The sequence below is a fragment of the Calonectris borealis genome, chromosome 17, assembly GCF_964195595.1.
Source record: "Calonectris borealis chromosome 17, bCalBor7.hap1.2, whole genome shotgun sequence".
Taxonomy (NCBI): domain Eukaryota; kingdom Metazoa; phylum Chordata; class Aves; order Procellariiformes; family Procellariidae; genus Calonectris; species Calonectris borealis.
The window spans coordinates 3,372,958-3,386,931 of record NC_134328.1 but is presented as its reverse complement, the minus strand read 5'-3'; the positions used below and the strand labels follow the sequence as shown (position 1 = coordinate 3,386,931).

Here is a 13,974-nt window from a genome sequence, read left to right as displayed (position 1 = left end):
ACTCTATGGTTTTAAGCCTTAAGCCTTCATCTGTACCAATCTGATTTTGCCCTGGGATAATACATGAGAATATTGACTGCATGTAGAGAACCCAGCCCCCATCAAGGTGACCCTCGCAGACGCTCAGCCCTGCGACCCTTTAAGGGACGTCCTGCCACTGACGCCTGCTGCCGTGTCCTGCTCCCTTTTAGTGACACTTCTCCTGGAGCAGACGGCAGCGCGTGGCCAGCCCGGGCGGGCGCGCGGTGGCCAGGATGGAGATGCGGAGCTTTCCTCGCCGGAGGGTCCTGGGGGGGTCGTAAATCTATTGCTGAACTTTCGACCCTCTTTGACAGGATCAACTGAGGGGCTACCCAAGCATTTCAGCGGACAAATAAATAATGCTAAGTAGATCACTTTGGGCCAGAGGTTGTGTAAAGACCTTAATGGGGAAACTGCAGTTAAAGAGATTAAGCTAACCTCGGCGATGTATTCCCCAAAGAAGCGTGATGCTAAATTGCTCCTGAAGGAAATCACAGCGGCAGCTCTGCAGGCGGCGGGGCTGAAGCGAGTATTTCACATCGCAGGGACGTGGCAGAGATGTGCGCTGGCAAAGACGATCCCTGCCAGCCTCGGGGTGGCTGGGTTTGGTGTTGGTGCCCGGCGCGCCCGGGGCTGAGCCTGGTGCGCAGGGGTGCCTCACGCCGCGCAGGAGCAGCATTGTGGGGACGTGGGGCTGGAAATACCATGGCCAAAATGCAGTTATTGGAATACCAGGGCGAAACGCAGAATGTGGTTATGCCACTCAAATAATGCTTGCCTGATAAAAATTAATTGTGGAAAAAACTACTTCTGTAAAACTTTCTAAAGGAGAGTTGTATTTCCGCATGGTGGGTAGGGTGCCAGCGGAGGCAGCTAAATAGACCACAGAAATACATGGGCTGCAATAATTTTATTATTTTTTTTTTTAATGGGAAGTATTAAATATGGCATTGACTGTGTTATGTAAGTTTTCTTGTATCCCAACTTTTATCTACCAAAAACTTAAAGGTATTTGTCGCGTGGCATTATTCTGGGTCACTCTATGTCGTGATGCTAGCGGGGGCTGAGGTGTAGCTTACTGGACACCGAAACCAGCTACATCCCAAGCATCTCTGGTGAAAGGTGATATCCCCAGCGCACCCAGTCTGGAAATGGGGTTGTCATGGGTTGAGAGGGGACCCGCCGCCTGTGTCCTGGCACAAGGAGGCAAAACTCAGAGGCAAGTGCTTATAGCTCTGAGTGGTAGGAGTCACTGGAAGCATCCAATTCGTTCTTCACAGGACGTTTAATAGCTCCTCAATGATGATGGCTTTTAGTTACCGCTGGATTTGCATTAACAGGCCACTTTTTAAAAGCTCCAGATCCTCGGTGGACTTGCAGTTAAGGTGCTCTGGTCCAGTATTGCTGACAATGAGTGTGAAAATTTAGGTAAGACCCCTCCAAAAAAAAAAAAAAATCCCCAAAAAACCCAAACAAAAAACCCAAAACACAAACCCAAAACGCACCACACTTAAAAAATCAAAATAAAATGAAATAAGAAGTTTGGAAGATTTCTGAGATCTTGCAGGCGTCATTGAAGCCATTCCTGGTATGAGTGCTGCCAACATATTTCTTACAAAGTTGAGGTTTTCACCTCAGCTCGTGACTCTCAGGAAATAAAAGGATGTGATGAGATTCGTAATAAAATTGTACAAGCTGGCAGCAGTGCCATCCATGAGAAAGTAACACCTTCTCTGAATCTTGGCAGGAGGTTGTGTTTCTTTCCATTGGGTCCTTCCCAGTTAACAAACATTTATTCTCTGTGTTTGCACAGAGCCGGAGATCACACAGCTGCTTTGCTCTGGGGTCTGTCCCAGCTTGCAGCATGCATTTATTTTTCTTACTCATTTTCATCTTACGAACACAGGACCCGTATGACCTCTGGGCGCATTTACAGGTTTGAAAATAACGTCGTATCGCAAAAATAACAAACCAAAGTGAGTCTAGAAAAGCAATAAAAATAAAAAAAAAGTGCTTCTGAGAACATCATCTGAATCAAGCCTGCGCCCAGCTCCCTGCACGGGCTGGTGGGTGCACAGCAGCGCTCTGCCGCGGAGCTGCGGTGCCAGCCACAGCTCCCCTGGAAGAGCCCCAGTAAAAGAATTGTACGTTTAAGTAAATTCTCCCTGACAAACTAGATTTCAGAGAGCGTTTTCTCGCAGACTAGAACTGTCCTTGCATCTCTTGCTTGGCTCTAAAACACACGATAGCGTGTCCGATGCTGTCGGGGAGGCTCGGCTCTGTGTCCATCACCCCGATGTCCTTGGGACTCCCAGTCCGAACGCGGCTGACGGCGTCTGTCTGCTTATCCATCGGGGCCCGAGAGCGGTCACCCCTGTGCTCCCCGTCCTTCGGGCTGGAGCCCGGGTCACCTGCAGACGAGGGCAGCTTGCTGCCGTTCATTCGACAGCACGCCTTGTTTCCAGAGTTGGTAGGAATTTGGGCAGCTTGAGGGTTTTTTTGGTTTTGTTTTTTAAATTGGGTGAGTTGGGTTGTTTCTGTCCTGAGCCTGTTAAGTGCGAGAAGTTTAAGTTGGGATTTGGCAAAGTGAGGCTTTATGAGTCCTTTTTGAAGTAGAGGTCCTTGATTCTCGTTGTGCTTGTAGGCGACCATCGCTGATGTAAGTCAGTGCGAGTTAGATAAAAATGGGTCCAAGCCTCAGATGAAGGAAAAGCAATTAATCACATCCTCCCGCCTCTCCCAGTTTCCCAACTTGGCTACGCAGGGTTTGCATTTCCCAGGTTTTCAAGCGAACACCGTGTCTTGGATGCAAAGTGCTGTGAGCAGAGAGGGATCCCAGCTCACCTCTGCTTTGTACGCGTTTCATGCAGCGAGGGGGAGAACGAGCCACAGCCACTCGTTTGTTTAATAGGCTGCTTCTATTAGCCAAAGAATAACAAAAATTAAGTAATTGCAAAAGAGCAGAAGGATGATTAAGACAGCTGCACGAGAGTATGTTCCTTTCAAATTAGGACTTGAAAATGATACCCACCGCTCGGCACGCGCACGTCCCTCAGTGCAGGTTCGATCCGTTTTGGGGGGCGCAGAGGGTGATGAATGGATGCACCCAGGTCCGGAACTGCCTGGGGGGCTTGACACGCACCGGGAGTTGGAGCAAAGCGAAAAGGGAGGAAGCGTTTGTAACCGAAGGGAAATATTAAAATGTCTGTTTCTGCCGTAAATCTACCTGGAATGATGGGGCTGATTGTTTTGAAGTGCATTCTGTAGCGAAACAATAATGAGAAGAGGCAGAGCACATTACTTATCTGCTCTACCTGGCTGGTGAATAAGTGGCAAACGTCTAATTGAAAAAATAACCTGATGGGAGAATTTCTAATAAATTTGTTTGCACCCTCATAGCCTGGAGGAGAGGAAAAAAATCCAATCAGCAGTGGGGAAGTTCCAAAGTTTCCGTTGCATTTCGAGTCTTGATTTTCAGGCTCGCTGCTCAGACTGGCAATCAGAGGCACAGTAATTTTGAAGGCAGGATTCATTACAGTTATTATGAAGGCATCAAGGGCACAAGGAAGTGTGGAGCGGAGGTAGGGGAATGGTAGAAAACCATAAAAAAAAATACATTCTGACAAACAGCATGATATAGAGAAGGCAGAGTGCTTGTCCTGCCCTGGACCTCCCAAATGAAAGATGCTTTTTGTTTTCTGAATGTAGATTTCCAGGTGGCTTTTGTTTTCTGAAGAAGACTTGTTTCAAACAGGTCTTAGTCCAGATCTGCAAAATGCTGCACTGGAGCAGGACAAAAATGAGGCATTTGTGTGCGAGGAAGGGGGATGGATGGATGGATGGATGTGTATTTAAATCTCTCAGAGGGGCAAAGCTTTTACTTAAGAAAGAGCTCTTCCTTTCCTGATGTGGAAGTCAATATTTCAGCAGTGCAGATTTCTGACTGGTTCCAGGGATGGGAGAACTATCTCCCCACTGGAATATTTTCTCTCTCCTAGGGCTGCTTGCTCTAAAAAGCTCCTGTGCAGCTCACCGGCCGCATCGCAGTGCGGTCTCAAGGCGCGATAGCTGTTAAGCGTCCCGCAGTGCCACGCAGCGTGTCCTGCAGCTGCCCTGACGCCAAGCTCCGACCCCCAGAAAGGACCCTACACCCACGCAGTGCACAGCCTTGGGGTGTCTGCTCAGGCTCCGGGATCCACCTGATGGGGTTTTGGTGGGGTGGTCCCAAAAAGAGTTTGGGAGTGGGACCTCAGGACCATAATTTCACCTGTTCCAAAAAGGTTGCCTCCCCAAACCCATGCTGCTGCCCGTGCCAAGTCAGAGACCGGCTCCTCCTGCCGCCCCAGGGCTGAGCATCTCCACCAAACCGTGCCACCTCTTTGCAAACTCAGCCTTCCCCGCGGGGGTCGGCCGGGTTGGCAGAGGGTATTTAGGCTGTAGAGCTGATTGAGTCTCCATGCCTGGAAGCACGGCAGCTCCAGCTGGAACCGTGTTAGCAGGAGCCGGCTGTGCCAGCGATCATTTTACAGGTGGAGGGAAATTCAGTTTAAAGTGGCTAGCACCCGGCTGGCTTCTGGGAGAGCTGCTTGTCCCGGCAAGCCCGTAGGGCTGCCGATGCTTGCTGCATCTGCGGCTCCTGCCTCGCTGATGGGTTTAATGGAATCCTGCATTTGCGCAGGGATCCCCTTCCACCCTGCTGCGGCTGCTATCAGTATTAGTTAATGAGTGTCATAATACCCGCTCTAATTTTGCTGCTTTTAATTGGTTTGCTCTGCTATCCCAGAGGATAGTTTGGCAATTAGAGGGTGTCTGTGCACTCTGACGCCGAGCAGAGCTGTGTTACCCCCACTTGGCTTTACTAACTCCACTGACTTTAATAGCTAATCCCGTAGCATTCTGAGAAATGGAAGTGTAATTAATAATCTACACTGAAAATCTTCAGCTGGCTTTATTTAGATTTCTCTTTTATTGCTCTTAATACGACCCATTTCTGTTAAGGCATAACTGGTATCCGCTTCGTATCAGAGAGCAAGAGGACACGCAAGGGGTGAACAATCTTCAATTCATCATCCGGCTTGTAAGGGCAAGAGGGTTGGCTCTTCCCCTTGTTAAGTAGATGGTGTCATTCACAGCTGGTACCTTCATCCTTGTCTCGGGAGTGTTTTATGGCATAACCCATTTTATTGCCGTAATTAATTTGTGAACTTAGCCTTGAGAACTGCCCCAGCCATACTTCGAGCCAGAGGCAATCCTGGAGGGCTTTTTTCCTTCGTTTGAAATCGGAGCAAGTGAAAAGCTCCCGCTGTAGCTAATTAATGAGAAGACTTTTGCAGTTCTCCGTGGGGGTTTTGTAGCCTAATAAGCGGATTGGCAGTTCAGAACCGGCTGAAGGGGGCAGGCGAATGCACTGTGCTCAGGCTGCCCTGCCCCAAAGCCCAGCCGTGCAGGCAGAGTCCCGGCAGAGCAGGCAGGGGAGGAGGCGATGGGGGGAAACGTGCCTTCCTGCAGCCAGAGCTTGCAAACAACAGCAAACTGTCAGGATGGGGAATCAGGCCTTTGCATGGAGACCCCCTCGTGTATGGTCTGCAGTGACTTTCTGCGTTGCTGGTGTAGGTTTGCTTTGGTGGTGAAGGAGTATGTAGGTGTCTGGAAGGGGATTGAATGGGACCTGCCTGTCTTGGAGATTTCCATTGATGGGAATGGGCTTTTTAAAGCGGATGGATTGATCTAGTGGGAATTTTAGCAAGAACTTCATTTGGCTGATCTTCGCTGCTGGGTAGACCTGTGGTTTTGCAGAGGTTTGGTTTGTTTGAACTGGAGTGATTTGTTCATTATTTTGCTGAAAAATTAACATAACTGTGCTATGTTACCATGGCCCGCTGCAGTAACAGTGATTGTGTGTGCTCATAGATGCTCGAAAGTTTTAAAGGCCCAGCTCAGGATTTTCTTCCGGGAATCTTGGCATGAAGAGTCAGGAAGGTATTTGGGATGCACGTAACCCTGGCGTGCAGATGACACTTCACTAACTCCAACTTTCTTTTATCTTTCTAGTTTGATGGGGAGAACATGTACATGGGAATGAATGAAAACACCCAGGAGTTTCTATCGGCGAATCAGGTAAGTGTTGATTTGCTTGGGTGGGCAGTGTGGGTAGATTTTCTAGGGGACTTAAGCTTTGCCTAAGCACAAATTCTAGGAGCTCTCCATGAATCTGCACTCCTGGGACATCAGGAGGGTCCACGGAGGAGGTCAGAGTTGGCTGCCAACTCTAAATATATATAAAAAACCCGCTGCCGAGGAGCAGCGGTGGATGCGCTTGGTACAGGGAGAGGGATGCGCTTGGTACGGGGAGAGGGATGCGCTTGCGTGCCCGTGCTGCTGCCTATTGCCGGAGCCCGGCTTAGCCATGGCTCTCCAACGAGGCATCCATCACTGGAAATGAAGGTGCAGTTGGTGTTTCTGGATGCGGTGAGGTTTCCAAGTATTGTGTGTAGTTCAGGTGTCTCCTTCCCTCACGCAGAGTATTTCCTGTAGCTAAATAGATTAACAGTTAGCCGGCTTGGGGAGAAGAAGGAATCAAAGGTTTCCTGTTTTGGAGCTATAAACCCACACGTGGAGGACCAGAATAGAAGTGCTCACGTCTCACAGGTGTCTGAGCCTTCAGGGCTCTCTCTTGGCTTGGATACACATGAAACAGAAATGTCCCTTCAGTGGAGCCCTAAACATATATAAAGTTAAGCCCATGCTTGGGTCCTGCTGGGAGGTGAGGACTTCAGCACGTGCTTACCTGTCTTCCTGACCAGGAGATGAGAGGTGGTCCCCACTTGTTGGAGCACAAGTCTGATGAGGAGCGGCTGAGGGAACTGGGGTTGTTCAGCCTGGAGAAGAGGAGGCTGAGGGGAGACCTCATCGCGCTCTACAACTACCTGAAGGGAGACTGTAGTGAGGTGGGTGTTGGCCTCTTCTCCCAAGCAACAAGCGATAGGACGAGAGGAAACGGCCTCAAGTTGCGCCAAGGGAGGTTTAGATTGGACATTAGGAGAAATTTCTTTACTGAAAGAGTGGTCAGGCCTTGGAACAGGCTGCCCAGGGAAGTGGTGGAGTCACCAACCTTGGAAGTATTTAAAAGACGTGTAGATGAGGCGCTTAGGGACATGGTGTAGTGGGCATGGTGTGTTGGGTTGACAGTTGGACTCGATGATCTTAGAGGTCTTTTCAACCTTAATGATTCTATGATTCTGTGATCTGTGACCCGAGATGGCCTGGCGTGACTAGAGTGTGCTGGGGCTTGGTGCATCTTTGAGGTGCCTGATGCCGCACCCTCGGGGTGCAGCATCTCATCACATCCCGCTGCCTCAGGAGGGAAAGTGCAAGTTCGTCACTAATATTTTTCAGCATCCCGTTTTTGGGCTGTGTCGGGCCGTTTCGTTGTGGGGCCCTTTTGACCGCAGCCACGTGCATCGGGGGCTGTGCAGGGTTATGTCATGTGAAGTTGATGCGTTGCAAAATGGGAAAGGCGGCCGTGTGATGATTTCCATCCAGCCCAAGGTGCTCCTATTGCCCTGGACCTGGTGCGTGTGGCCTGGGACGAGGTTACGGTGTGCTGCCGCTGCCGGGGTTTGGTACTTACCGCGGCATCGCTACGAGTTACAAGGCTGGCGAGTCATCCATGGTGTATCTAACTCAACACCAGCGGCGATTAAAATACATGCATATTAAACTGAAATCAGGATGAAAACCTGTTGTTTGCCGCCTTAGAGCGCGGCAGCGCGTTGGCTCGTTGCTCGGGAGAGTTGTTCCTGCTCCGGCTTTTGAAGAGGGCGCGCGAAGCCGCCGGGGCGTGAGGAGAGGGCTGCTCTCGCGTGAGACGGATTTCCAGAGGGTGGGGAAGGAACCGCAAACTTTGTGCTATCGAGTGATTCAGCAGAAACAAATATGTAGTCGATCAACAACGGTGTGTGGTTGATCATTGGAGCCAGGAATTGCCAGAGGTTGAGTAAACGCGGAAAGGACCGGGGTGACCCTAAGCTGCCCCGGCCGGGGGTCAGCCCTGTGCCCCCCCGTGCTCCTCAGGGCTGCGCAGAGCCCACGAGCAAGCGGGGGATGCGAAGGGGGGCAGTTGTCTTAAATACTCTGTCTTTAAAAACTCCCAAGGGACGACCATTTCACGGCCTCGTCGGGAAGGGCTGGTGGCACCGGCTCGGCGGCCAGCCCCATTCCCTGGCCGTGACGCGCCTGCGGGATCGGACTGGCCGGGAGCTGAACCGCGGCCGACGGGAACCACTTGTGTTTCCCCCTCTACATGGACAGAAGTCGCCCGGCAGCCCCTGTCACATCCCGCTTCCCCCGCGGGTGGGCAGCGGGAGGGACATCAGAAGTGATGCTGCTGGGTGGGGAACCGAGGAGGAGGAGGGCTGACTTCTAATGAAAATAGGGGCTATCACGTGGTGGAGGATTCGTGTACTGTTTGAACCTGGGAGAAGGATAAACCAAACCAGCTTAGATCCCCGTAACCTGGGAAATAGAAGTTTACTCTTCATTTGTTCACTATTTACTTGCTGACCTTTATTTCCTATTTTGAAATAGCAGTTAAGGATGAAAAGGGAGGAAGTGGCTCTCTCTTGGCAGGGGTGGGCAGGGGGCAGGTACCCCCCGTTACAGGGATGGGTTTGTGCACGGGGCCATGCTGCTGCTTTATCTCCTGGAGCAAAAGCTCTATCAGGAGTGGGGACCAACATGGAAAACAGATGGGGAAGTTTGTCTTGTCTCAGTTCCCCTCCTTCTGCTGCTGTGCTCGGGATGGTCGGAGAGGAGCTGGGAGTGGGACCAAGGGGTGCAAGGGTGCAGGGTGGCACCCGGGGCTCTGCCGGGGTGGGTGCTCCCATGGGATGCTGCAGTGACCCCCATAACCTCGCCCGGGGCGGAAGGAGGGAGCGGGGAGGAAGGGCAAGCATGAGGGTTCATGCCCTGCAAGGATGTTAGCGTGGTTCACACCCAGCATGAGCTTTGGCCGAGGAAGACAGGGAGCAGCCTTCCTCCCCCACCCTCATTAGTTCGTCGTCTCCCTTTATTTACCTGCACATCAGCGCCTGTTTAGCAGAGAGCACGTTATAGCACTGGTCACGACTTCATTACTCATAACAGAGCTCTTCGATTTAAATGGGGGTTCCAGATGTTTTTTATTGTTTGCTAAACCTGTTGTAACCTGAACGAGTACATTAAACAGCAGGAGCGCGGTTTCACAATCCCGCTTGAGAGGCTGCCAAATCACCGGCCCCGAGACGCCTGCACAGCGCACGCGGGATATCGCTCAGCCCTCGGGATCCTTGGGGACAAAGGCCAATCATACACACTAATTACTGAAGCCATCACACTGGAATAGATGGGCCTGGTGGGTTGGGTTTTTTTTCCCCATTTTTGATTTAAACTGGTTGCACTGGGCGCCATTGGGCATCTGCAGCTCTCAGCAGCAGACGCAGCTTCACGTTGAGCCCAGCTCGGGCGCAGGAGCTGGGATGTCCAGCATTAACAGTGGGAAATCTTAGCTTCACGTCGCCTGGTTTAGGGCACGCTTGCTTATTTACCCCAGTTTTTGAGCTCCCCTGGCACCAGCAGGCTCGTGATGGCCTGGGGTGAGACTGGCACGGTGAAAATCCCTGACCTGCGCGAGGGTTTCCAGCCCCTCCGTGCTTCGAGGTGGGTGGGAAGGGCTGGGAGAGCAAGAAATTCATCTGTGTATGCGGCCTCATTTCAGCTGGAAAATTTTTAGGGGTCCACAGATGGAAGTTCGATAGTCTTTGTTATAGGAAATTCTGTATTGCCTTGCGATTTTTCTTTCAAAATACCTAGAAGGAGTTAGGCGGAAAGCAGAATTCAGTTTATCACCTCTCCCCCTGCCCTGCTTTAAACCCAGAGGGGTTTAAATGGCTCCTGCCCGTCAGTGCAATGCTTTACACTTTCTGCCCAGAGATCCAGCAACTGCTTAAGCTCTTGAGTCATCCTTTCCCATCACACAGATAAGATTATTCTCATTTTACAACTGGAGCTACAGAGGCGGTGCGGTTAGGGCAGCTCCTCTGCTGAGCAGTCCTTGGAGAGCATCGCGGTCCTGCAGCACCTTGACATCAGCCCCTTGTACGGTTTTTGATCCTAAGGAGCTTCTGCAGTATCTCGTGGCCAGAGCATGGTAAAGCCGGGACCAGGGTCCGCTTCCCTCTCCCTTCATCACTCCCTACCCTGCAGAGCTGCTAACTTGGGAGGGGAAGAAGAAAAAAAAACACCCAACCCCCCCAAAAAACCCAAAGAAAACACTGTCAAAGCCATCTGAAAGGCAGCTGATCTGCTCCCTCCCTTCATCTTACGGCGTGTGATTGCTTCTGTGCTATCGGCTGCGTTTCTCATCAACCCAAAAAGGGCTCATCTCAGCTGAGAACGAAATGCAGAAACACAGGAGCCTAAAACATAATGAGAGCGCTGACAGATCCAGACTCACGCCGGCACAGCCTGCTTGGGGAAAATAATTCCTCTTGTTCTATCAAATAGGAGGGACATTTGACCCCAGAAGTGAGTCAAATGTGAAATGTAATTCAACCCCCAACAGGGGCCAGAGTATAAATGCAACTTGACATCTGATCAAACCATCGCGGACATTTGACCCCCGAGATGAGTGAGGTATCTGTTGTGTCTCATGAAGTCGGCAGAGCATCATTCCTCACCCCTGTCAATTTTCTTTCTTTCTTTCCCCCCCCTCCCCAAACAAAGACAAGGAATTAAGTAATGCAAAAATCCCAAGGAACGGACACGATACCAACCACGGGAGGTACTCTGCAAGATGAGTAAACATGCAATGGTGCTGTTAAAAGAAATAAAAACACTTGCAAAATCAGTAAGAGAAGGCATTTATTAAGGTGTTTGTGATAGGGAGAGTAACCCCAGGAAAAGCAAAGGTTGGGAAATTCCTCATGTCGCTGGACAGGAATGAGCTTGGTTTTGTTTGGCATCGAGACTTTTGCACTTGCAGGAAGAGTCCACGTGTGCTTTATAAACATGAATTAACTCTGCCTGGGAATACCCTGCAAGAAGGTATCGTTACCCCCCGTTACGGGTGAATAGACGCAGGAATACCTTGCCGGGCAGCTGGGGCTGACGTGATGCTCGGGCAGGGTGTGGGAAGAGCCGAGCCCTGCCTTGGGTTTGGGAACAGTTGTCCCTCGGCTTGTTGGGAGCCGGGACGTGACTCTGTCCTGGTCCATGGAGGGACATTATGGAAAGCCCCAGGGGAGTGTTTGCCACATGTCTCCTCTCTCCATCACCCGTCTCTGGCTGCTGGCAGGGCAATGGGCAGCTTCAAAGGAGGGAAGAGGTGATTACTTACCGCTGGGCATTTTTGATCCTGCACTCTGCCTAATCCCAGGAGCTTTCAGTGCACAGCTTACTCCAGCTGAGCAACCTGCCTGTTTCTGTACCAACAAGTTAATTTGCGTGACTCCTTGTGCAAATGCTGGTACACATCATTGTAGTTTGTTCAGGCCGGGGAGATGCATCAGCATAAGCAATTCTTTGCCTTTGTAACTGAGAGCACAGATAGGACCCCGCTGCTTTAACTGCGAGTGTTGAAAATATGACAGTTAAGTTGACAGAAAGTTATTTGCACACTATTTCCTCCTCCTAATGCTGTTCTTATAAGATGCTCTTGCTGGCACACTCATGCTGCCCATCTGTGTATCAAAAACGTCAGGTCTTGGCTGCCAGGAACCATATGCGTCCTGTGGACATGTGTGGAGCCTGCAGGTTTGCACAGCAGCATTGAAAAAACGTGATTTCACCCAACCCTGATGTCGATGAAGAGGGCTTTGGTTTGGGCTGTGTGCCTTAGGGCGAGACTGGGTAACTCATGGATGGAGCGGCTCACATTTGTACTGCTGAGAAAGTAGGTCCATGGGCATAGACATGTTTGTACGTGGCAGCATGTGCATAAAATAGAAGGTGGGTTTTTTCTCTTGCTGTGTGCATCAGCTGAGTGCAGGGGTTATACCGATGCACCAAGGGAAACGGAGTTGAGAGAGATGGTGTTTGTCATGTGCACACACACGTATACAGCATCTGTCTTCAAATGTGTCCCTGTATAAATCTTAGTGTGGGGTTATACACGCCTGCCCCTTTCTGCACGCGTGAAATCCATCTGCGTACGTATCTGTGTGGTTGGCTGTGTATAAATCAACATTTATCTACTGTGTCTATTGCCCTTTATCTGTTTATCTCCATACATCTTCAAGCTCGGGTCTGTATTAGCCATAATAGATACAGTAAGTCGCTGATCTGGTGGGTCAAATGGTCAGGGCTCTTTGATCAGCCGTCAGGATACATTACCACCAGGGCCTCCGGTGGGGCTTGAATTACAACTTACATTTGACTCATTTCTGGGGTCAAAACGTCCCTCTTATTTGATCGGATGACAGAAATTGTATAATTTGTATATATCCCTGAGCCATATGTGCTCTGAGTGCCACTCTAATGTGTTTTATAAAGGCACAGCTGTCTTGGTGACTTATTTAAAATGGGATTTTGAAGTAGTGTTCTTGCCATTTAATGTCCTCATTCAGGGTTACACAAGGTTTATCAAATAATAAATAACATTTAGAACATTCGTTTTAGCATAACAATGGGTTTGCTAGTTATAAGGAACTGGACGGTACAATAAAGCTGTGTTTGGTAAATAAGCAATAATGTAGAAAGCAAGCGATACCATAATTAGAAATTAATGACGGTGCAGGAAGCTATGGATACCTTCCTCGCGTTCTGCTAACGCTCCAGACTAGACAGAGCTCATCTTGGCAGCCTCTGCTATAAAATATGCCATCAAACCTTGTCATAATACTGGCAGACGCGTCGTCCTCCCACCTCCTGGGCCTCCCACCAATCTCGACTGAATTACAGCAAAATGTCAGCAGTTGATAAAATAAACCTGGGTCTGGGGCAGATCCACTGGGTCCCCTCCCCGCGGGGGGCCGCGGAGCCAGACCGCAGAGACTGCACAGTCATGAAGTGGCCATGGAGCCCCAGGCGGCGTGAGGACAATTAGGTGCTGCTGACGAAGACACAGGTCATCCTCCCCTCGTTCTTGCGCCTTCCTCCCTAGTAGGAAGCTGTAAAACAGGACCAATGTGGACTTCCCCCCACGTGGTCTTCCTGCCATCCTGCTTCGGAAGAGATGCTCTGTCACTAGCAGTGAAGTGACAGCGGTTGCTCAGGCGTGACTCTTCTCATGGGGGTTGGTCCCTGACCTATAAGGACGTGTGAATGTGAAGAATTTCCCAGCAATTTGTTTGTCCCTGAAGCTCGTAAGGTGGAGCAGGTTGCTCGTGGTCACCACAGCCACTGTCTCAGACCTGGGTTTTCTCCAGAAGAAAGGCTGGAAGAAACCAGGAGACCATACACGTGGCTGAGCGATACCTTAGGGCGATCCTTCTCGAGTCTTGTCGTAATAAAGATTGCACAGCAGAGTGGTGGAGGAAAAATTAGAGCCCGCCATGAGATTATTCTTGGTGCAATTTCCACTCAAGTCCCCTAATGAACTTCTGTGTTTCTAAGGAGTCTGATCAGTCTTTGCATGTGAAGAAACTTGTGTTTGTTTTAACTTTGAGGAGACAAGTCTCAGGGTCTTCATAATCTTTTGATTTTGGCTATTGACTGGCTTGATCTACTGATCACAGGAACGGATGATGGCCAGGGGATGGTCAGTGCTGGAGAAAATTACTGATCTAAGTAGAAGGGTTTAAAAGAGAAGGGACCCTGTCCCCCAGGCGTGGAGAGCTCTGATGCTCCTGAATTTCCAGTATTGTGCTCCTTGGGTTTGACTCTCTTGCCTCTGTACAGCATCCCGGTCTCTTCCAATCTGCAAATAGTCTGTATTTTTGAAGTCTAGAGTCAACCACAACAGGGGCAGAGTACACC

General features: G+C 50.2%; 1 protein-coding gene across 1 annotated transcript in view; it reads left to right on the top strand.

The window, feature by feature from the left end:
* TOX2 (TOX high mobility group box family member 2) overlaps positions 1-13,974 on the top strand; it is a 157,778-nt gene that overhangs the window by 56,023 nt on the left and 87,781 nt on the right. Inside the window, exon 2 of the mRNA XM_075166303.1 lies at positions 6,073-6,138. Within this exon, the coding sequence (XP_075022404.1) occupies positions 6,073-6,138 (66 nt within the window). The remainder of the gene's footprint in view (positions 1-6,072; positions 6,139-13,974) is intronic.